Source organism: Euwallacea fornicatus, chromosome 33 (genome assembly GCF_040115645.1).
Source record: "Euwallacea fornicatus isolate EFF26 chromosome 33, ASM4011564v1, whole genome shotgun sequence".
Taxonomy (NCBI): Eukaryota; Metazoa; Arthropoda; class Insecta; order Coleoptera; family Curculionidae; genus Euwallacea; species Euwallacea fornicatus.
This window is the reverse complement of record NC_089573.1, coordinates 326929-352524: the sequence shown is the minus strand read 5'-3', so window position 1 is coordinate 352524 and position 25596 is coordinate 326929. Positions and strand designations below refer to the sequence as shown.

At 33.8% G+C, this 25596-nt stretch overlaps 1 protein-coding gene across 11 annotated transcripts in view; it reads right to left on the bottom strand.

Annotated features, from left to right (window-relative positions):
* The window catches only part of LOC136348488 (agrin-like), a 198601-nt gene that overhangs the window by 76321 nt on the left and 96684 nt on the right, over window positions 1-25596 (bottom strand). For all 11 annotated transcript variants that reach the window (XM_066299338.1, XM_066299340.1, XM_066299345.1 and 8 more), the window contains 2 exons: window positions 22487-22525; window positions 4144-4182 (listed from right to left, as the gene is read on the bottom strand). In XM_066299338.1, coding sequence (XP_066155435.1) covers window positions 4144-4182; window positions 22487-22525 — 78 coding nt within the window. The remainder of the gene's footprint in view (window positions 1-4143; window positions 4183-22486; window positions 22526-25596) is intronic.

Below are 25596 nucleotides of genomic sequence, written 5' to 3'. Positions count from 1 at the left end.
GATAATGGTTAAGTTCGGTCTAAAATCGTCAGACAAAATCAAACTCTTAAGAATTCAATATGCGATTTGAGAAGGGCGAAGCCCTTTTTCTGAACGTTTAGCTGCAACAAGATAAGGGGATTTGGAAACGTGAAGTGATTTCTCAAAAAGATGACCATAATGTACGGTGAGAAATCAGCTTATAATAGGAAATAAATGGAAATTCTCGCGTTCGCCCAAGTATGTCGCTTCCTCTTGACAAATCTACCCATTAGACCTTTACACCTAGCCGAGTTTATATATCTCTTCTCTTCTTCCTTCAGTGAGCAATGGCGTAACACAAGAGTTTCCAAGCAAGGCAAATATTTTATTAAACGTTTACCTAAATTTGCGGTGAAAATAGACTTGATGGAAATTACAGACGAGACTAAGTTGATTAACAAAGATTTGGAATTTATATCCAGATTGTCGGAGATTCAACATAGGTACCGCTTATGTTTATTCCTAGGGGATCCAAGAGAGTTATTCTAATGCTTGACCGGGCAATGGGCCTCTCTAGATCGTGGTCACTCGGAACGACATTTTGGGCTTAAGTGTCGGACATTTTCAGAAGACGAAGCTTGAGATTGTTACTAATTTATTTTCGTAACCGGTCAAGCAGTGAGGATTTTAAGCATCCATCACAGGTTTTACCGGTTAAGCTTTACACTCACCTGTGGGAACTGCGCCAATGAAATATCATTAAAGCGATCTTTAGGGAATATTACACCCTAATGTAGCACTTTTTTAGAATTTGTCTCACCCCCTATTTATATTTCCAACATATCAGAGACGGATGTGGAATGTGTGAATTTAAGGGCTGGGATTAATTCCCAAGATTATACTGCAGGAACTGGAGAAAAGATATGGCAATAGATGATATTCTTAGTGAATAAATAATTTTTGAAATTTTTGGGAAATGTGAATTTTTATGAAGAACGACATTTCTTCAAGCTAATGTGCAAATTGAGTCATGAATTAGCATAAAAATTCTATACTCATCGAGTACAAATTGTACAATGTTTTACCATTTGTCATTAACCCTTAATCTATTTCTGAATTATATTTTATAGTGCTTGAAATTTGTTGTACATGGTCCCATTTTTGAAAAATTAGTTCCTTCTAAAGGAAGTAAGAAAAATAGATTACTTTAGTCACAAATCCCAAATCTAGCATAAATCATTAAAAGGTATCTGATATTTTCATTTTTTAATGACTTTAACCAACTAAAGTTGGGGCAACACCATTTATTTTTCATGTGAACACGAGTGCCCTAATAACTCCATGTTAACTAAAATACTTCTGATGAAATAAAATGCCAACTCAATATCGACCACTTAAAGGTATCTTAAGTTTTCGTTTTTAAATAAATTCAATGCCCTAAAAATGAAAAACTTTAACAAGCTTAGTGAAATTGGCTTAAATTCGAGCACAAAAAGTTATGTTTGGTCGAAATAATCGGTCCGGTTCATTAGGCCGAAGCGATTAGACAGCGGTTAGCTAAAATTCCACAGATAAAACTTTTCAATAGTGTTAAAATAATTGTATAACGCAATTATTAATCGAACTCCGTAACTTTTTTTCACTTACACTACAAGTTTATGTTAAATTTAGTTAACAAATACCTCATTACGTTTATTGATATTCCAAAATTTCGGGAAATTTTATTCTTGATTAATATGAACCTTAACATTTGAAAGATCATAGAAGATCAACACTCATAAGTTTTATTGATGCAACGAAAATTTGGAGAATTTTTTTAAGGTTCCCACGGTCACCAAACGAAAATTCAGCTCATGCAAAATGTTTAGACAAATTTTCAAAATTTTTGCGGTGCTCTATTTCTCGCTTCTTCTGGCCGATTTAGGTACTATGTTGATACTAATTAGCTTAATTAAGAGAGTTTAGAAGTACGAAAATGAATTTTTTGAACCCTTATTTTAAAGTTACTTCTAAAATTTTGATTTATTCCTTTATATCAATTGATTCACAAATTTTCGAGATATCAAAGTTTGCAAAAATAGGCGCTTCTTTCTTTGATCATTTTCAATAAAATATCTAAATATTTGAGGTTCTGCTTTTCGCGTACGTTCGTTGATTTTGATTCTATATTTATCATGGATAACTGAATTGAGATTCCGGAGTACTGTAAATTCCTTTTAATACACCTTCATTTTAGAGCACTCTCGAAGTAATCAAAATAACTAGATACCAAAATGACCTCCAATTCCGAGAACTAATAAAGGTATTAACACTCTGAATACTTATAAAAGTTGATCGAGGCGATTCATTTGATCCATTACGTATTGCTCCGCCAATTTTCGGATAAAATTTAAAAAATGCTCTGATCTCACTTTCGAGTTTTTCAGGAAAATTGATAAAATTTTCATGTACCTTTGTAGGGCCCCTTAGGGATGAGTAGTTACCGTTATTTAAGAATAACGTTCGAAAACGAAATAATAACTTTTCAAAATATTAAGTTAGATAAAAGCAGCTCTAGACATTCGCAATGCCTTTCTGTACCCCGTGGTTAACCACTTTCAGGAGGAGTATCAAAAAGGCTTAACAGGAATAAAAGCTTTAAGTTTTCGTTGAGTTACGGCAAACTCAGAAGACTTATGCACCTACTGGAATTTGAAAATATATCGATCAACAAAATTCCTGAAAACATATGAATTGGGGACATTCACTACAACTGAAAAGGCGAACATCAAACAGGTACATAAAAATTTTTCCGGGGCCGCGAAAAACTTATCCAGTCTGAAGAAAATTTGCTTTAAACAGTGTACTCCCATATGAAAACTGATCGCTTAATATTGGTGCCATCAGGTTTTTTTCAGAAAGGAGATAAAAAAACGCGTAATTTTATTTTTTATTCCGGAGCGGACATATTTCTTTTATCTAGTTATCTCCTCAGCTACGAGTATACATATTTTCAGCTATTTTTAATTATTTTTTAAAGTATGTGAACGCAAAAATTTAGAGTAATTGTGATCCACATTCATGTCCAGCACACATCATGAAATATTGTTCGAGCGGACATTGGGAAACGTATCGCTCTAATGTGGCACTTTTTTAGGATTTGCTTGGTCCTGGAGGGGCCCTTCACTAAAATTTCAACCATATTTTTAAAGTCGAAACTCGGCGAACAAATTTCGCTAATTGACAATAAAAAAGATTAGCCGAAACAGGGAAATTAAGTTTGAAAATCTAAATTTTGAAGCGGGTTGGGAAAAGAAGACAACGTTTAAAAATTCTAATTGGAGCCATTACAATGCCAAACAACGTTGCCTAACTTCATTACGCCGATTTATACTTGAGAGAGACAATTTGGAAGCTCAACGGAAAAGTAAGCCTGTTTTCCAGGAAGTTTTCTTTCAAAAGTAATTTCTATTTTCGACAGAAGGAAAAAGTTCTCACAGCCAATACATTTTCGGAAGTAATTTGGCTGCCACCGAAGAAAGTATTTCTTTTTTAATACGACTGTACATATAACAAACTTCAATATAATTTGACCTATTTAGTTAATAGATTGACTTCGAGAGATGGATTGTGAAATTCGAACTTCACTATTAAAACTTTTCTTTTACGTGTACCGGCAGAAATATTTATTTGATTTTAGTAGACATTCCAACAGTTTTCCGAACGAATTACCGACAAATGTTTAATTCAAATCTAACAACCGTTTTCACATTCAACATGGAATATTTTTAATGATAGTCGATTGATGACACTCGTTTGCAATATGGACTATGCACGAAGTGCCAGAATCAATCACTTGCTTGCTAATTGTTTCATGATGTTTTCCAGTTACGAAAACATTTGAGTCTGAAATGAATCATTACCCCGCTAATAAAAGTTTGTAATTTATCATTTCGCTCAAATTTGATTATGAAAATCGTTTTGGTTGAAATACCATTTGAAAATGGACTTAACAATGACTTTATATTGTCGCCATGAACTTTTCGCAACTTCAGGTATAAAGCTAAGTGAATAAAGTAAAACACCAATTAAGACTTAAGACAAAATTCGGATCATTATCAAGTTTAACAGGGGACTGAAGTTTGAACTTGTTTTAGCCTTTTGAGGGGATTTATTACTCTAATAAACAATTGGTTAACTCACCATATTCATGCCCTTGATGATTCCAGTAATTTTCCGGATCTGAAAAGCAAAAGACAAAGTTATTGCGACAGATAAAAGATTGTTTAATGCAAGAAACAAACTTTAACAGGGAAAATATTATAACTTTAAGGCGTAGTTAGAATGAACGATAAGACGTGTAAATCTTAATTTCACTCTAGAAGTTTTATTGCTGCTAGGCGCATATAATTTTAGGGTGAAATTCAGCAACTGTCCCACACATTTAAAACGTTTCAACTTATCACTTAGCAAAATTACTCCCGGGAGTTTAAACAGGGATGGTTTATATTCAATGCTATATAGGGTCTTCCTTCAGACGACTCCTTTAAGTTAGGTGCGACTCCACTACTTGAAGTGCTAAGGACACGGAAATCTCCAAAAAAATTCATAGGTACTTGTAAATGCGCGCCAAATATTATACAACTGTTCATGTAGTTTTATTAATGACAAGATGTCTACCAGAAATCTCGCGATTTCCATTCCAGAAATATCTCCCTGAAAGCTCGACGAAAATGGCCAAAAACATTTAAATCAAATGAACGTTAAATAATACGTTTTCCATTCGGGCAACGTCAGACTTCAATTTAGTTTGTGTGGAGCCCAGGGCAGCAACACTTTCTTGTCCAAGCTTGTGACACTCTTGCACATTAAGATTTAAAAAGGGATGTTCACTCTGTTTTTATTTCCTCAATAATACAAGTTTCCCAAGACGAAATTTCACAACCGTAAAAAGTACAATAAACTAGAACTTTATTTACGAAAGAACGTCTGGATTTTTCATGATGTATATCTTGAAATATTTAGCTGCCCGTAGGAAAAGTATGATACTATCTTAACGACCAAATTCGCCTTGATGTCCTCTTCAATGTTAAATTTGGTTGTATGGGCCAAGATGGCACTAATGTGGGACACGATAAGTTTACACAGATATGGAATATTGTTGGATAAAGAAATTCTGTCAAATAGGCATGAGAGAAGTCAGAGAAAGTAAGATCCAGAGGCTCTGTGAGAAGACATTTATATAGAATAATTATAGTTTTTAGTTTGGATATTTGCATGTGCGGCATATATGTAAATCGTAGGCGTCAAATCAAATTAAGGTTAACATAAAATGTGACCAGTGGCGTCACAAAAATCTGATATTTCTGGATTGAAATAAAGAAGCTGGCATAACAAAGGAGGAAAAAGAATGAGGAAATGAAGAAGTATTAATTTATGAACTAAATACCAGAAAAAAAATATCAATATCGCGAAAACTGTTTATAGATATACGGAACACAGTGAAATCATCACCACATATTGTCACGCCTCTGATCGTGTTATAGTATTGTGACAAAGAATCAATTTAATGACAAAAGTTCATACCATCATTTTTATTCAACTCATATACATTCCCATTACCAACTTCCACTCGTTAGTTTAGTGTGTCGAAGACATGCAAGTTATGTCTCTGTCTTTGTTATTTTAATATTACGTTCCCCCCACACACCCTAAACACGTATGTGCTACCTAATTCGATTCACATGCAAATATCCAAACTAAACACTATACTTGTTCTTTTTTCTATGTCACGCAGTATATTTTCTAGGTTTAAAAGTTGAGACGTTCTCGGACCTTCATCCCGAAATTATAGGGATTGATTCATAGGTTGTCCTTCAAGTAATGAGAAGCAAAAGTGAAAATGTTTATTTTTCAGTGTTTGTTATTACTAACTTACGGTTCTAATACTGCAGTGTACTGATGAAGACCCAATTCCTATATTTATTATCAAAAATGTACATTTCAAAGGTGTCCATTCCAAAGGTTGATAATGTCAAAAATTTCAACTCACTTTTTGAGAGTATTCAATGTCTACGGTGTTTTGTCTAAAAAGCCAAAACGCTCTTGAATACCTAAATAAAATTTAAAAACAAACAATTTTATAGTGGAAAAACTTGAGGGCAAATTTTCAGTTTCAACAGGTTAAATTAAAAAAGAAAACTTAAAGTTTCCATTTAGTAGGAAATTCAATTGTAAATTTAAAATAGCTTACTCTCAAAGTGTTTTCAAATTGTCTAATTATTCATGAAAAGTGTTCTGAATTACTTCCAGAAAACAATCACATTTCTACAGGTTACGACCCACAACCGAACTCTGGGGGAAAATCCCATCACCTCCGTTACCTTATATATTAATGTGATAATGGTGACGGCCGAGTGTTAATTGCTGGTGTTTAGTATAAGGAGTGATCGTTAAGAACAAAAACCTTAAATATGGACTCACATCCATATTTGAACTTGAATCATGTCTCGAAGAAATTCATTTGGTATCTAATGTGAAGATTTTTTATGATGAATAGAAAATGGTTTAATCGACGCTTTACACTTAGTATTCGTCCCCCATTGCGAGGATTTTTTTAATGAACGCCCGATATATGATTTAATTTTTTCTTCCTCCAATAATTGTTCTCGAGAAATGTTCCTAGTGTAGATTATCCGATATATTCGCAAACTGGCATTAACAGCTGAAATTCGCAAGGCATGTCCATTAAATACATGAGAGTACAGGAACTTAAATTTCTCTTTCCTTCTGTAGTTTCCTGTCTTTTTCTACGGCTGCAAGTGTATTTCAAGGAACTCTTGCAACCTGAAATAACGTGATTTTCTTCTTTCACTTTCTGGATATTTTTGAGACTTTCCAGGAACCTAACCACAACATGTTTAACCAGACTTTCGTAGGAGATCCCAATCAAAACTGACGTGTTTTCTAAAATTTACTTTGTTAAAATTGCCCTGGGATTTTCTCACATTAGAAAACATTAGATAGACACCTTGTTGTACATGAAAATACTACCAATTTAAGAAATTAAAAACAGTGGTGAAAGATTGAGCTAGGTCCCACGTAAGCACGAGAGCCCGTTGAATAGAAAAGCCCCAGGAGTAATTTTGCTAAGTGATAACTTGAAATAGGATCGCAAATATCCAAACCCATCACAAGTAAAATTTTGACTTTCGACCTGTTTCGGGTGGAGTATCGCAAAGATAAATCTTAAATATTAAGCGGTTATTGTTGATAGAAATTATATTCGGTGGAGTAACGACCTGAATTACGGTTCAGCAAATAGAACTTAAAAGCTTTATACAGTGGTGAATATAAAGCAAACAGATGTGTTAAACATACAAAACGTGTTTTATAGCCATAATGCAATATGTTTATTTGAAATGTCAATTAAGCTGGAAAATATCGGAATCGTTATATTTTCAGAAGAGAATTAAATATGCTTTAAATTCTAATATATGTAGTTCAAATGGAAAATATTGTGGTACGAAGCCAAAAATTCGAAATTTATGTTAATTCCAGTAACGATGTTAAGGTTGTTTTAAATGAATGTGACTAAAACAGGGATCGAATGTGTTTCAGTGTAATTTACAAGTTCAATTTTCTAGAAATAAAGTTAAATTATATCCGCAGTAGGTTTTAATTCGCAATTTATTTTCCTAAAATAAAATTAACGTCCCCTGGCGACCCGAAAATTTGACACGATAAAGAAAAAAGCAGATGCTGCATTATCGATTTTATTCCTAGTAATACTTTATTGCTTTTCCCACATGCACCGTGCCAAATTCACACCTCACTGTTCATTTTCAAGTATACTTTAATAGCGCGTAAAATCCATTTTAAATTTAATATTACGTCTCCCTAGGAACATTGTGTATTTACCGTATGAAGCTAAAACCAATTTAAAATGTTAAACACGTACATACTCCATAAAAAGTTTCGTGTTTTAAAAACATCGCAATTTCAACAGCTTTTCACTACAAAGGGGAAAATGTCTGTATAAAGAAAGCGATCCAAATTGCAATCAGGCTCGATGAACATACGTGCTCAACTTGCATAATCACGTATTTTAATTTTTTTATTGGTTAATTTTGTTACACATTTCCGTCATTTCTAAACTGCTTTCGGGACGTGTGGTAGGTGACTTGAGGTGTTAACTCACTAAAACGTTGCTGCGATAAGATGCATGAAAATAATAACAATACCAGAGCAAAATTTGTAAAATTAAACCACGACCCTCAAATCTTGGCTGATATACTGCCGAAATTATATCGGTGAGCAGATGTGACATTTCCCACACCCGAGGGATTTGTACGAATAATTTCTCTTTTTCTTACTCTAAAATGTCAGTGATTTATTTATTTTACCTTTTGGGCTAAAAAGATCGCATTCACTGTTTATCTTTGCCCGGCTGATATGGCCCATATTTTACAGTGAAACATAAGGTCCGGCGTTAACAAAATCTCGTTAGGGACAATGATATATGTCACTGGAGGGTCAGATGTTTGCACAAATTGGCTATTTATTTTGAAAATTCGCATGTATTTACGTATTTACTTCAGCGAAATAACGCAATACTTGAAGGTTTAATTTGCGCGATATCCTTTCACCTACCAAGGCGCGATGTCCTTGGACCTAACCGGGGGAAGGATGGAGGGTATATTAAAAAGAGACGCAGTTTCATCTCATCATTCGCGTAGCGGGAGTTAATACATTTTCATATTTATTCATAAATATTGATGAGGACATAAATAGGCGCAAAGAATTTCAAGCAACTGCCGAACTCATTTCCTTTATTTACACGAATCCAACATTCTCTAATGCCTAAAATTAAAAATTCCATTTTATTTAAGCCGCTAAAAATGATATGGTTGGGATTCTGTTTGGTTGAAATGACAAATATCCTCCGGTGTATTTAAAAATAAAATATAACTGGCGAAAAAGTGTGTGGGTAATAAATTTCTCGACGAAATGGGAAGGATTTGTAAGGCGTCGGTACCCAACCTCTAAATCTTGAAAAATTATAAGTATCTGGTTGACATTTAGAAAAGTTTAATATTTCCAGGGCAAAGCGACGAAGAAATGTCGCTGAAAAACTGTACTTAGCACCCTAATGGTGTAAGTTTACCCGGGTAAAGTGAAAACTTTTTACATTAATCTATTACAAAACTGAACTAAGTGAAACTTATACATAGACACCTCATCGTACTGTGAATATAAGATCATTTTCTTCAGGCGTACTCTTCATTTGTCTCATGCTAATTACAGTTTTAAGAAAGGAATTCAAAATTGTACAAAGCGTACCACCGTTAATTAAATAAAATCGCGATGCAAAGTTCGCAAAATTCAAGTGACAAAGTGCCAGGATATATTTCTTATAGTGAGATGAGGGTGACGGTAATATGCAAAAATACGCGGAAATACTCCTTCCGAATAAGTGAATTTTAGAAAAAAAGTGGTGCATATTTCTAAATTATAAGGAAATATACGGGGTGGGCCCTAAGAATATTGCGACATTTAAGAAGTTGATTCTTTGGATTTTTCTCACAATACGACGAAAATGTTATATAAAAGTATATACCAAAATGAGTGGTTTCCGAAATACAGGGTGTTAAATATTAAAAACAATATTTTTTCCGCATTTGAAATGAGACAAGATATTTTATCGAATCTCGGCATGCTTACACAGTAGTTGAAACAGTACATACTCTTCTATTTAGAGAAAAATGCTGTAAGCGTAAACGTACATAGGGGCCACCATGTCAATTGTGATAGGGAAATGGAGGAGTGCACCACTGGTATTTTTGCAAAAGAGACACATTATAACGGTTGTGGAAAATCACCACCACCATTTACCATGACAAATGCGTATATCCTTTTTCCCATAGACTCTCAAACATGTTTTGCATGACCAGCTGTTTCTTTTTTACAAATTGGTATAGAGTATAGTCATTTGCACTTTCCGATTGTAGTTCCACAAGACTGTTTAACTGCCCAGATTTGATTATTCCTCACCCATGACATGGCTTAAAGGTGAATTGACCTTACTGCCTCATTGTAAATACAAATATCAAGACATTAACGATTCGTAACCCCCCTTCAGTTGCTGCGCATACCATCAATAAGGCAACAGTGGCGAATAGCAGGGACTAATTATTTAGACGGAAACCAATCGTCCTGCTTGTTATCAATTTTCCATGGTTTCGTGTACGCTAACCGAATTTAATAGTAAATGATATTTCAATGCGACATATACACATATATGTGTGTATATCTCTGGTTCGGCCTTAAACTAATTTAACTGCAACTAATTGAACGGCTGGAAATTTAACCGAAGGTAATGAACGCGAACGATTCTGGCATCACTATTTAGAACTTTTTGAGGGAAACTTTTAGCTTTGAAAGCTTCAAGTTGGACCACTTCAGTTTAATAGTTGGTTTGTGGGACTGTAGACAAGAATTAGTTCGTTTCCCCATTAGTTTATTAGATACAGAACTAAAATGCGGCTACTACGTGCCGGAGATTGGAATGCGAAGATATATCCAGCAATTTTTACCGGTTGTAGCTTGAGATCCACGATATGTTTTAAAGAAAAACCTGGAAACGTCAGCAACATAAAATTCAATTACTTGACCACATCTTTTTATACGACCATAAGTTAGATTTATGTTTGGTCCACATTCGTTAAACAAAAAGGGATTTTTAAAATTATCTATCCTCCAGTTTTCCGTATTTGGTGTTTTATTACGTCTAAGTGGCTTTGCTGTGAAGTCGAACTTACTACTCTTCGAAAACCGCAGCTTTTAATGTAACAGTCTGGAATTTCTAAGAAAGTAAGATCAATAAACTGTGTACAGACAGCCAGGAAACTATTTACTCGAAGTACGAGACCTTTGAGTATATCACGAAATAAAATTTCACTTTAACGAGGACCAACTTCAGATTTTTATGTATCATTACAAATCGAAATGAGGCACTCACGTCATTTGAAAAACTCAATTTTAACATAAATCCGACACGTAGTCGTCTTACTGCGACGCACTTGTAATTCCCAGGTTTAAATTGTCCCTCTTGATGCTTTTATATTTAGGTTGAAAACTTTATCTTCTGAAAACGGATCCTTAATAAAGGAGCAAAGATAAACCAAATAACATAATCAGGATTTAAAGAAAACTGCCTTCGCGATGTCCTTTAATTACTAAGTCACATAAACGGCACTTCAGGATGGGACACGAGAAACTTAGTCCTAGGGATTAGAATTTAAAATTTTTCATCGACTTAATACCTTTCGCGCTCCCTTAGGGATCGCCGCTAAGGGCAAAGAACCAAAAATTGAAGATTTAATTAATCGTGAAATAAGATTGAATCAAAGAAAGGAGTACTCAATAATGTCGAAAAGGGTTAAATTGAATCGACATACAACTCGAGGGCATTTAAAGTTCAGGCATTTTCTGTTCGGCAAAGTTTTATTAATTCGTAACAAATTTATTCGGGAAAAATTAACTAGCAAATTTTCTCTCGTCGTTATATTTGAATCTCAAATTAGGTTTAAACACTTTTGCTCTTTTGGCGAGAAAAAGAAAGCTCTTCGGAAGAAAGTTTCTAGATGTTGATCAAATTTGGAGTTGCGATAAGTTGTAAGTGCTGGGGCAAAAGTTTAGCCAAATATGATAAACAATGCTGCGAGACATTTTCTTGAATTGAACTTTTTAGCGTGTTGCAACTGCGACACATTGAATACTGGATCGGATATACATGTTTCAAATCAATCGTGATTCAAGTCACTAAGCCTTATTGCCTATTCCTGATAACTGCACCTGCCTCGTGCATAATACCCCAGATATGCATTCAAATTTATCGTTTTTGGAAATTACCGTCGTCACTATGGTGTATATCACCCAGTGCATAAGATAAACCATCCTAAATCCGTCAGACAGGACTATGAACGTGCAATTTTAATGTTCTTTTATCTATTGTCAGTTAATTGTCACTGAGTTAAGACTTTTCAGTATTGCTCTCAGTTGGAAATTTATATCTGGGAAAATAAGCTGATAGTTACTCAAAAATCTATTTTCTAAATGTCACTTAACGTATGGCTTATAGTCAATTTAAACTTCCAAATAGGCTACAATACGAAAGCAACTCATTAACGCATCTAAATATAAATCTGCTTTATTTTAGAAGGGAAAAATGATAACACAATGCCGACGTTTAATTTTGTTTATCTCCTTATTTATGAAACCTTGCGCGACTTGAAGATTTGGATCGTTTCTATCTAATTTCTACTCTCAGCCAAAGAAAAACCGCATTTATTGGGAGCGCGTCGACTTTCCGCCCGGATCAGTCAAATTAATTTCATTACGGTTTTTATTACTTTCCTTCTATTGCCTCATTAGTTGGTGATAAAATTCCTACAAAGACGTTCGCTTTTTCATTTTTAAAAAGCTCTTTCAATTAATTATAAATCGCATTTGACGGCTATGGAAAGATGAAATCGATATCGAATTTCCTAAATCAGCGAATCCATTATTTGTGCTTGTAATCACTTTAACGTGTAACTTTGGTGCTAGCTGATATAATATCCCTTTGAAACTAAGATTGTACTTCGGGCCCTATTCAGTAACGAAAGCGTATTTTTTCCGTTCTGCTAATATTTGTATAGACGCAAATGTAAGTTCGTAAGTGGCAGCTTTTGTTTAAGTTAAAATTTACAAAAAGATAAATAACATCTATGTGTGTTGTTCAGTCTTTCGCTGATTTCTAAGGGTTGTTCCAGATTAGTTGTTCAAATTAACAAGCACGCAGCAGAAGTTAATGATAATATTACGGCGATAATCCAAAAAGCACTTGTCTCTTCAATTTTAAGACAAATAATACAGCAAGTTTCGGATCTCACTTGTGTTCTTTCACTGCGTGGTGGAAATAAGACAACTTTGAAAACAAACATTGTGTAAAAAACGTATACTCTGCGGCTCTAAGTTACCCCCTCCAACCATGAACTTTTTAACGAATTACTCATTTTTAACAATTCAAAAGCAGACAAAGCGTGCATGCGACAAAAAATACTATCTTTGACGTATGTTTGTTTTTTTAATTACTAGTTACGTCACCGGTGAGACGAAATGGTCGAAGTTTTTTTAATTGAAACACGGGACATGTGACACGTCGAATTAAAGATATTTCAAAACTACATTCAATGGTGTAATGAGATTCAAAAATTTATCGTTCAGCTTTAGAAGAAAACGAGCATAAATTTGGTGAAAAATACAATACAAACTCAGTTGAATAGCGCGCAAACAATGAAAAAGCTTGTTTGTTGATAGGAAATCGGTTGTTTCTCGATTATGTGGTCACAAATAGTATTTGGTCAAATTCGTTTCTTTATTCTTTTTTACCAAAAACTTGTGTGCGATCACAAAATAAAAAATCAACCAGTTTCCTAACAACAAACAACAAGTTTTATCGATGTTTACGTACTATTTAACCAAGTTTGTATTGTATTTTACACCAAATTTATACCCGTTCTCTTCAAAAACTAATCGATAGATTTTGAATCTCAATACACCATTGAGAGTAGTTTTGAAAGACCTTTAATTTCAGATGTCACTTAACTCATGTTTTAATTTTTTTAAATCGGTTATTCTGTCCTCCCATTTATGTAACCAACATTTAAAAATATATACAAACGTCAAAAGATAGTATTTTTATCCTGTTTTGTCCTATTGCTATTTTCGAGTAAAACAAAAAAATGTTAGTGAAAAGTGAACTAGGGCAAATATTTAGAGCCACAGTTTTAGCAAACATATAGGGTATTCATATTTCAGTATATTTTTTAATTGTGATTTTTGATATATTTAGTACAAACTTGATATTTGCATTTTTTCACAAAAGTTCTCGTCAATCGGTATTAAAGCCAATCCAAAAATCTACATGATACATTTTTTTAAGGGCGAGACCCACTTTTTCCACTCCTTTTTTATATGACACGCCGTTGACACCCATTAATAATTTAATTTGGAAAATTTTTGTCTTTTGAACTTACTTTTTACAAAAGTATCAGAAAAAAACTCTCAATTTTTACGACAATTCGCCGATGGGCATTCACAATATATCAGTACTTGAAAAGCGAAAAATATTGAAGTTTAGTTTCTTATCTATTCTAAGTTAGCACTAAATATTAAATTATTACATTTTTAGCGTTATCAGCATATTAATTGGGGAAAAAATAGAAGGGTCCTATAGATTCCCTAATACCTATTCGAGTTTCATAATAAAAGTGGAGCGTGTATGCGGATATTTTTGAAAATTGCTGGAAAACACGTAATATATATGAAAAAATGTAAAAGACAAAAAAGTTAGTAAATTAACGGCGAATTTAAAATTTCAATTACTAACTGTCAGTAGAGTATCATAAAAACGTTTAGAGCAGCAAAAGCAGACTGACCTTTGAAAAAATATCACTCTGGAGATTTTGCGAATTGCTGTGGAGGCTAGTTGATATGAAACGAAAAAAAAAATTATTTCGACACCCTAAATGTTTGTTAATATACGTTTTTCATTTTTTTTTTGTTTATAAAGTCGTCTTATTTGAGTTTTTCCACCTCTATCGGAAAGGATTTATGCTGAAACTGAAACACACTGTATACATATAAATTCTATGTTTTTTTTTAAGACAGAAATTATACGAAAAAGCTATTTAAACTTCTCCCACAAAAGTAAATACAACGTAAAATATAGCGGGAGATAAAGTAAACATGGTTTTTATAGAACAAGAGCTTTTATGTGTCGTTTAATGATCGCAAGTTCAGGTGTTGAAGTGAAATCCCTCGAAATATTCAAATTTCTGCTATTTTATCGATGACGGTACATTGCATTCAAGGCTGATACAATTTTTAAGGCTATTTACCTAAGGTAGTATAGGTTAATATTGAACAATTGCAGCAATGTTACTCTGTTGAACTTTCACTGGAGTGGCTTGGCTCATAGTGAAGAGAGAATGATTTAAAAAAATTGTCTATTTTTTAAATGTTCTGTAAATATAGTTTTTGATCATTATTTTGTAGAGCCCAGGAAAGAATTTACGCTACTCAATTTTAAGAATTTAACCCAGTAAATTTTAATTAAAAAACAGTACTTGTTTAGACGAGATTAGTGACGCACGTATTGTAACCTTGTATTCTATAGAAGAAATCAAATTGGAAAAATGAGTTATGTTTTTTTTCTGTAATTTTATCAGACACTCATAGCTAGCTAATATATATAAATAATGTGATAGAATTATGTAAGAAACTATCATTTTTATAGTTTCTTTCCGATCCAAAATTTCAGGTTGCGTTTTTAGCCATTTTGACTCGAAGGAACTGATTTTACATTTTTTTTTTTTTGATAAACTTACCTAAAGTAAGGTTCGCAAGTTCTTTTTATCGCTGATCATGGCAGTTAATCGGGACAGGAAATAAACATACATAACGTAGCATAAAGTGTTTCTTAGAGGGATAATTTCTAGAATATTATAGAGAACTGTGCTGAAAGGTATTTTGAACAAGAGTTTCAACTACTTATATTTGTTATGGCCAACTCGGAGGAATCTACAAATACAATAATTAAATTTAAATATCTCTTATCATCCTAAAATGTTGGGAGATAACTTTACAAAGATATATGTTTTAAATAATCCGAATTTAACTTGGAGGAATTTTAAATGGCTTTCGCCAACTTGCAAAAATTTCGAAATTGGAATTTTGTTTTGAACCGCGGATACAGGAACCAACTTGAAAATAATTGTTAAGGACTATGAGTGCCAGAGTCGTAGGAAAAATCTGAGCTGAGAAACCCAAAGATAAGTTTCGACTCTACTAAACTGCGTACAGAAGATGTAAAGCAACACCGTCTAGTAACGCGTATGAATGGCACTGCGTAACAGCGTCGCGTAACAGCGTCGCGTAACACCGTGGCGTAACAGTGTAATGTTGAGGCTTCTTACGGATTATCAATATTTCCCCGTCACGTCAAAGAAACTATAAGCGCTGGTATTATACCACTTCTCTCTTGATGGAGCTCCGTAACACAGTAACGATTTATTTTCCGCATTTATATCAATTTTATTCTTTTGATTTTGATATAACGCTAGCATGTTCTGCTGATATGATATGCGACGATGTTCTATTACGTATAAATTCGTGACACACCGTTTTCCCACGTCTAACAAGAAAATGGTGCGGGACAGTGTTGCGATACGATGTTTGTTGCATGTCTATAGGCGCTTTTAGGTTTGTTCAGCTCGGTTCATCTCAAGAGTCAATTAAACACAGGTAGAAATGACGAGCTGACGAGACCTAATAGGGTCGAAACCGGTCTCCGGGGTGTTCGACTCGAGATAATTGAATGCAGAGCTCGAGCAGGGCATAAAGTCGTAATGGATCTTAATTTTTGTCAAAAAATGTCCGACATTTTTGTACGCTTCATTTCGTGAAAATATTTTCTGAAAGAATAAGACTGGCGATGTTACCAATTTACCTAATTTGGAGACATAAGTTAATTTCAATTTTAAGTAATTAAAAAATATGCTCTAAATAACCCAGACGCAAAACAATTTTCCGTTAAGCATAAAATAGTATCCAGTTGACATAACCAAATTAAAGATACGCCAGGAAGCACTAAATTATGTAAACGCTTTTGCGCTTACAATTCGCTTTAAATTATTTTTAAACATCGGAGTCCTTGCTATTTGTTTTTTGATTAAAAGTTTTAATTTGTTTTTACAGGGAAGCACGTTCGGGAATGTGAAATTTCCAACCGGAGAGATGAAATAAAAATCAAACGCAAATAACGGCGATACTTGAACCTGGATAATACACAGTTGCGGTTATACTGGTTTTGGGACATGAACAATTTCATTCACTGTTGTGGTTCGGACTGAATTAATTTCGTTATATACCTGATTTTGGATTATTTCGGCTCAAATCGAAATGAGTTATTGTCTACATATATCCCTGAAGACCCAGTGCTCACTTTAGCAGACAAGAAAGGTCAGGAATTAGAAACTTTTCGTGACACTAAAATTCGATCAAAGATTGATTAATTTTGCGACAACAACCAGAGTCGATCGAGAGCAAAACGTCGCCTAATCCACATTCTAAGAAAAACAAATACGATGGCATTAAATAGACAACTTCCAATTAACAATATGGCTGGCTGGAGGAATTATTATCCATTAATTAAGACGTCTAAATTGGTTTCTTGCAAATTTCAAACAGTTCAGCAAGAAAATTAGAGGGAGAGTCAACGCTTGCGCCTCCCTTGGGCGAAGTTGTATTTTCGTAATTATTTTAGTTTTAGTTCAGAAATCGAAAAATTAACTGCTTATCCGTGAATACAAGATGAAAGGACCTCGCGAAATTAAAACAATAAGCCGTCGTGCTTAAAAGAAAGCGATATCCAAATTGGATTCTACAAAATTAGGTTCGAGTGTTAATAGCAAATCGGTAATTCATTAATTAAAGCTTTAATGGGGCCCTTTCAGAAAGTTAAATAGGGACTCGGCAAAGATTTCAGTTATGCAAGAAGAAATGTTGTAAGGAATAAATGTCACCGTTAGTTCGTCGGGAAAAAAAAGATTTTTTGCAAAATGTTTGGGGCACAAAGACCCTTCAAGATTATAAGGAAACCCTTTCTAATAATAATTAATTAGAAAATCGTTTGAAGGGACGAACGGCAAAGTTTTTCGTACCGAATAACTCAATTTTCAAACGATATTGAAATATTTTCATTATTTTTTGTTTTATAGCACCCCTTTTCTGAGCCCCTCTCAAGTTGCTTTCAAAAGCTTAACATGAAAAATGCTGATCCGTATGAATTTCACACACAGATACAGGTCTCGTACGTATGCAAGAACAACAAAACGGAAAATTCTCATTCAGTACATGCCTTGCTATTCATTAGATTTAAATTTCTATATTTGGAGCTCCACGGGTCCCATTTTTATATGCAGTGTCTCGCCCGAGCTTAATATTAGGATTTTAAAGCCCTAAACATAAAAATCTGCATATTGCACCAAATTACATATGTTTGTCTCCTTTCCCGAGAATTGTGGCAATTCCAACAAAACCCACACGGAAGTTTGCGTTCTTTACCAACTACCGATTTTCTACTTTTTGCAATTCATTTTATTTAATTAAAACCTAATCGTCTATTAATATTGCGAGGTGAGGGTAATTAGGCGATTCGGTTACGTTTCAGTGGTGAAACGCACACCTTCACTAATCCACCCTTTGTATTTTGATTGCCACTAACGAAAGGAAATCAGCCCTAATTCGTACAGTCAAGTATAGATTTTTGCCAGCCAACTCGCTGCTCTAAATTAAATTGAGCTTATGTAACACTTACCCGGCTAATTTCAATCATGCTGCTGTGAATTGGAACTCGCACTGTATTTTTGAATGGGATAATTGAAAATACTTCAAAACTATTTTTTCATGGAATGTGTTTACACTCCAAGAAACAATTAGGAAATTCGCTCGAAGAGTTACAAAACAAGATCTTACTCTTTCCTCGTTAACTCTCGAATTCGGGCCGAAAGTATCTTAGAAACCAATTAGAGTTAATTAACTCTGGAATTGTTGCTATACCCTCAGTTTCCTTAACCAGCACAAATTTCCAACCTTAAGCCACTTGAGATAACTCACAACATGCAACACGAAAACTCATCTTAAAGATAAAATTACTCATATCCAAAAAATGTCGGAGATAATAGATGGGAGAGTTACGCAATACGATTTGATGTCTCGTTCGCAGAAAATCTCATATATTTAAAAAAAAAATCCCAAGTCAAAGGTTTGAAGGAAAACTGTTCGTTTTATTTCGATATGAAATTCGCTGCGGTGCCATATCTGATAATCTTGTGGATTTTCTCCTTACAAGCGTGCACGCTTCCTCCCTTATATAATACAGCACCCTCGAGCTTAAAGGTTTTTTCCACCGATCGTTATCCAAGATTAATAACCTATACAAAACACATGTTCAGCGGCAGTTGGTGAAAAAATCTGCGATTTTTAATAGGGTTCGAGTCATAATCAAGAAGTGGTGACAGACCAATCATTTCAATCTCGACAGTGTGAGGAACGCACGCCAAGGGGGGATAAAATAAAAATAAAATTTCATTTGACATATCCAAAATTTTAATATAAGAAGTACTCTGAGAGTGTCTCCAGAAGGTTTGTACAAAATTCTACCGCAGATTTTTGAGGCGAAAAAATAACGATTTCACCCAATTTTCCTTAGTCCAAAAGGAAACTATTTTTAAATTGGATGACACCAAACTGAAAATTGAAAAAGGGGAAAAAACTAATTACTTGGTTTGTAATGCTACTACCTGAACAAAATGTCGCATGGGGGATTTTTCGGAGCGACAAATCAAAATCCGTTTCTTTCTATGCACATTGTAGGAGACGCTGTCAGTGCTAGATAAACTCTCTTTAAATAGACATAACTTTTTTTTTTATCACCCAGTATAAAATTTATTTCTGACTAAATTTATGTTTTTGACATGTTTAATAAAAAAAGGGCAACCCCGTACAAGTCCCTACGGGCATTCCTTCTTGAAATGTTTGAAGTTTAAAATTCGTTGCACGTCTTCAAAAATAACTTTAAGGTACATTTTTTGTATTATACTTATACAGTACAAACAAACAAATTTAAAACATTCAATTAATCTTCAATTCTTGTCGTTTTTCTTTATCTTCAAGTTTTCATTTCCCTCTACCAATTTTTTTATCATTTATTTTGCTCTGCTATATAAATAAAATGTTCCTCAAAGTTTTTTTTTCGAGACACGCAGCGAACTTTAAACTTCAAATTTCTCACAAAGGAATGTCTGTAGGGAGTTGCACCATGATATCTATTTTAATAAAACATGTAGAAAAACACAAATTTAGTCACAAATAAATTTTATACCAGGTGATAACAAAGTTATGCCCATTTAAAGAGTTCATTTAATGCTGACAGTGTTCTCTACAATGTACTTTGAACAAACAGATTCAGGTTTCTCATCCCTGCAAAACACCCAATGCGACACTTTGTTCAGATAATAACATTGCAAACCAAGTAATGTCTTTTCCCCCTTTTATAATTTTTATTTTGACGTGCTGTATTTTGAAAACCGTTCAGTTTTAGGCTAAAGTTAATAGGGTTAAATTGTCATGTTTTCGTGCCAGAAGTCCATGGTAAAATTTTGTACAGATCTTTCAGAGACACTCTGTACATAGGGTGGTCCTTGTTTTTTTTTTCGAATAACTCTAATAGTAATTTAAATAAAATTCTTATTTTTATGTAAGGTATTTTTCGTTGCTTTTTGTACCCTTACTTAAGGACCATCTTGTATAAAAGTATACAAAGAAAATTTCCTAATTTGTGTGATGAATTCCTAGCCGAACTAGAGATATGATTTGGTGTTCATTTTTCAATCATTCGGTTTAAAATATCCAGAAAATGTTAAGTCAAGTACACAAAAATTTCAAAATATCAAATAAGTTAAACTAAACTACTGAACTGCGCGATAATATGTACTAAAAATAAAGCTTTTTAATAACTATCGAATTACTTTTCGATATTAAAAATAAAAATTCATGTGATAGTTTTGCTAATAATTGTTTAATTCCTGGATGTAAAAATTCAGGATTGTGAAGAAAAATTAAAAAAGAATAAAACTTATACTCCTTTAACACTATTTTGGTCAATTTTTAGAATCCTAAAACTGAAAGGGTGATTTTGATCACTGAAAAATCCTGGAAATTATTGTTTAAGGTCAGGTCAGTAGATAAATCACTAAACTGCACCTTTTTCTTTAACGTTATTTTAGTCAGCTTATGAAATTAAAAAGATCTAAACATTCTCTTTAAGATCGCTTTGGTTACTCAAATATACTGAAAGATTTTTGAGTCGTCAACACTTTTCAAAATTTTGTTCATAGGCAGGCTTAATCGCTAAACTGAAACTGGTCTTCAGCGTTATTTCAGTCACTTTATGGAGCCAAAAAATATCAGTTCCACTTGATCAAAGGTCCCAAACATTTTTTAAGGTGAGTTTTACTTTGTGTATTTTTTTAATCTCGAGCACAAATTTCAAGGACATCAGGGTTAGTCATTATTCTGGAATTTAATTTTAACGCTATTTTAGGTAATTCGAAAATTAAAAAGACCCTAAAAAGGTGCTCTTTAAGGTTGGCTCCAGTTTAGATTTTATAAATGATAAGTGCACAAATTTTTCTTTCCAAAAGAGATTTGTGTTGCTTAAAAGGTTCGATTTTAGTTCGTCAAGATTTTTCAAGTTTTCTTAAACAAAATGATTTAAACAAGATATTAGAAATTTCGCTTTAAAAGCAGGATAGATATATCACAAACCTACACTCTGTTCTCTTAGGTCAGTTTCTAGGAGTAAAAAAATGCTAATTGTCACTAAGATCTATGAAAATTCTGATGATTCTTCATTATTTTGATAGAAAGTCGCTTGTAAAGGGGGGACGAAATGTCCGAATCTTCATTTTGTTTTCTAGTATTAATTTAGTATGTTTGTTCGTGCCGAAGAACCTCTGAAAGATACTCGCAAGGAACGATTCCAATTTAGTCAGTACCTCTTGCCTGAAACATTACTCCATATGGTTGGTTTCGCCGTACAAGAACAGTTTAGAGTAGTCCTAACTTATCGACTGAAAGCAATAAATTAAGACTTTATCCTGAGACTGAACAAAATTTGAAGCAATTCATTGCTTGCCAGACATGTATTAAAGTTGGCAAAAAAAACTGACAAAAAATAGCAATAGAAAAGTGATTTAACAAAATTAGTAAAAATTTCTATTTTTGATTGACACCATAAAGCTTCAATCCCCAATAAATTTCCTTACAGTAAAACAATGGACTATCCGATATGGTGCTTTGTTTTATTTCCCAATTGAAGTGACATTCACAGTGGATGGGCAGTAAACATATTTCAGCCTTGTCTACCAGCATGAATAGCTTGTAGATTTGTCTAGTTAGCAAGCATGTTACTGTTAATATGTTCCTAGCTCCGCACCCTGTTCAGGGAGCTGTTTATGGGCAATGGGGCTGATTTAAAGCTTCAGCGAGTGCGTTCGGTAGAGTTGGTTAATTTAATGAACCTCATATTAAATCTCAAATAATGTTGGGAATTAACGACCCAAAAGAACACAATTAGCGCAAAAATGTTTCGGGCGGCAGTACAAACAGTAAATACAAACATACGCGTTTTTAGGTTGGAATTAAACTGACTGTGGATACATTCAGTTAACACGTTATTCACACTTTCTTTCTTTTAGGTTGAAGCCTCGGGCTTTGATGAATATCTGGAGAAAAAAATCAATTTTCAAATTAACGACCATTTGCCGTGCCTGCAAACTGTTAGGCAGTCGTTACATTACCTGCCGTTAAATCAATAGCGCATTGGATTTGAAATGGAAAAAATATTTGTCTTCTGTTCGGTATAAAAAGGTCTTACCTGGAGCGGGATTTATGTTGGGTCTATTCTGCTGAATATCTGAAACAAAAATTAAAAGATATATTTGCTACCTCCAAAAATGAATTTCCGATTCTTACACTGATATCAAATACGAACTGATTAGAATTTCAGTCAATTGAGAAATCATGGGACTCGAACTCAAATAGCAAAAAAATAGAATTTTTTGCAAATTTTCCTAGTTTCATTAGTTGCTTACTTAAGATTTCGAACGAATTGTCACGCCACCTGTATATCATTCACGGTGAATAAACTAATCGGGTGTATCGTCACTTTAAGGAACGTAAATTCGAATTTGTTATTTTAGCCTGGCGAATATCACGTAATTCGAATTTTTCCAGAAGGAAATTTAAAAAAATCTTCTATATCCGATAATAAAATCTTGAATTACACGTGTGTTCTGGATCGCACATAAATCATTTACTATCAGTAATCAAGACCTCATTTCTCAAAATCTGTTAAAGAAATCGGAGCAGTCCTACATTTAATTTTAGTCATTAACAAAGACAGAGAGCAGGTGCCAGACGAAATAAATAAAATGCTTCTTTGTAATGTGTAGAGGAACAAAAGAAAAATACGCCAACAACAAAACCCATTGGGAGAATGCTTGCAGCTATTTAATTCCAACTGCAGTTTAAGGGCGGTTTTTGGCTTCAGCACGGCTTTGTTGCCGAAAATATATTAAATAATTACCCCGATTAAAGGCTTCTCGTTAACTATAAACTGTTGATATTACCAAAAACTTGGTTGTTAAATTAGTTGCACGTAAACAACCCTTAGTGCCAGAAATAACTGAAAATTCTCCTTCATACACACATTTCAGGGAAATAAGTCAGCACGGATAGCTCTATGCAAAATACACCCTCTTTTACGGTATATAATAATTTATCTTCTTGTTTATTAAACTCGCGTAGACGCTTCAGACTAAGAGGGTTGGATGTTTTCATTTGGGAGATCCCCGAATGCATACAAACACATTCCAACAAGAATATAGGCCCTATCATCCAACCACTTTTCTGCTATAGTAATTCAACAACTATTTTTTGACGGGGGCAAGAACATTTTATTCCCTAGTGGGCTCGAATAGTTCAAGTAGCAATTTCGTTAGAGGTCAGCTATGAAAGCTAAGGTTTCATAGATCGATACGTTAAACGATCCTAGTACAGCACTTAAAATTGGCAAATTGAGACTGTGAATGACAAGCAACTCTCGAGAATATTGCCTAGATATGAGTTTGGAAAAGTCATAACTTCCTTTCTTGAATGAAAGCGATATAGTTATACAGAGATATATATGGAAAACGTCAGCAAATGCTCGGAATATTCATACCAAAAATCGCACCAATTTGAATCAAATATTTATAAAAGTAATAGTTCCAAATAAAGAGCTTTACCAATCGATGTAACTAAACCAGAAATTAATTGCTCATATTCACTCAAATGATGCTAAATTGAGATGGAATTGTATAGATCGATAATTAAATCGCTCTTTTATAGGTACGTGTCAAGATCGACAAATTGAGGCTGTGAATAATAGAAACCCTCTCAACAAAAAGTTAAGTTGACAAGATAGAGGAATGGGCAAATAAGGTCCATTGAATTGAAACCGATGTAGTCTCCGTTTTGGACAAGCAGGACGGTTGTATGAATCGGCACCTAAAAACATTCCTATTTTAAAATAGACCAAATCGACAATATTCTATATGCAAAAGCCTTAGCTCTAATGCATCTTCAGATTTTCTACAAAAAAAAATCCTGAAATAGTTTTTTTTAATTGGTAAAAATTAGTCAAATAAGGTCGGTTCTGGCTAGATAAGATTTTCCAAAAATTATCTAATATCAAAGCGATTTCTACATAATTTTCTGTAATACTAGTTTTTAGAAACTTCCATAGGTCGACAGCTGGAATACGAAATTACGGACCCTGAAGTTGGCAATTTGATGCATTAGGGCAGTTATCGTAGTGATGGAAATGAGGTTTGTTTAAGTGAATTTGGATTTTATAGTCCAAATTTAGGAATGACCCGTGATTTTACGGTTAGATAGTTGTAAATGGCGCAAAATTTTCATATTGAGCCACTGAAAATTGGTTGAGTTGACGAAATAGAGACTGGCTCATATTGTTTATTGAAACAAGTTACTTCCATCACGGACCAATTTTGCTGATAATACTGATTGATATTGGAAACATTCCCATATAGGATCGTTAACTTTTTATTTTTCCTTAAAAAAAACAATCCACTTCAAACGTACAGAACAATTTCATTGTTTTTTTACGTTTTTGGATTATTTTCAAAATTTAAATATAGTGCCAAATGTGAATACACATGCAGCTACGAAAATTCGTACATACGAAAAGCATCAATCAAAACCTGCTAACTAGAATTCTAGATAGTATATTCAGTAATTTTTCTCGACGATATTTTCCGCGTGAAAGCTACAATTGCACTTTATATTCACTACTGTGGCAAGTTTTCGTATCTACCAGCTTGAAGCACTTCACTCGGGGATAAAGAAAATTTAAACGACCTAAGGATTCTCGTTTTTTTTTGTTTGCTCCATTTATGGATTCCCTAACCGTAAATTAATTTTAAAGAAATTATGGAATATTTCCTCATAAAGTTAAGCTGTTTGAATTAAAAATGTAAAAAAGAGGGATGGATAATTGACCCTCCTCGACTCCATTAATTTCTTGTGAGAAGAATTTAGTTGGTTATAGACTTGCGCGTTCGAATTTCTTGAATGCAAATTACTGACACAAATTTAATATGTCGTCGGCATTAGCTTTATGTGAAAGGTGAACATGTAGCTCTTAGTTGAATATTCTGCCCGGTGCAGAATCTGGAGATAATTAGCTGAAAGTTGCAAGGAAATAGATTGCGCAACAATAGACGTAAGAATCGATGAGTTAGCGACAAAGCAAAATTGAAATCGAATTGGGGTGGTGCATATAACGATAAATTAAATAGCAAAACGGTTCGCTCTAACATTATCAACGAATTTCGTCCGTTCGTAACCCATATTTTGATCCGAATTTCGAATAAGCTAATCGTATGTATCTAAAGCACATGAAAGTGACACACAGTTAGGAGA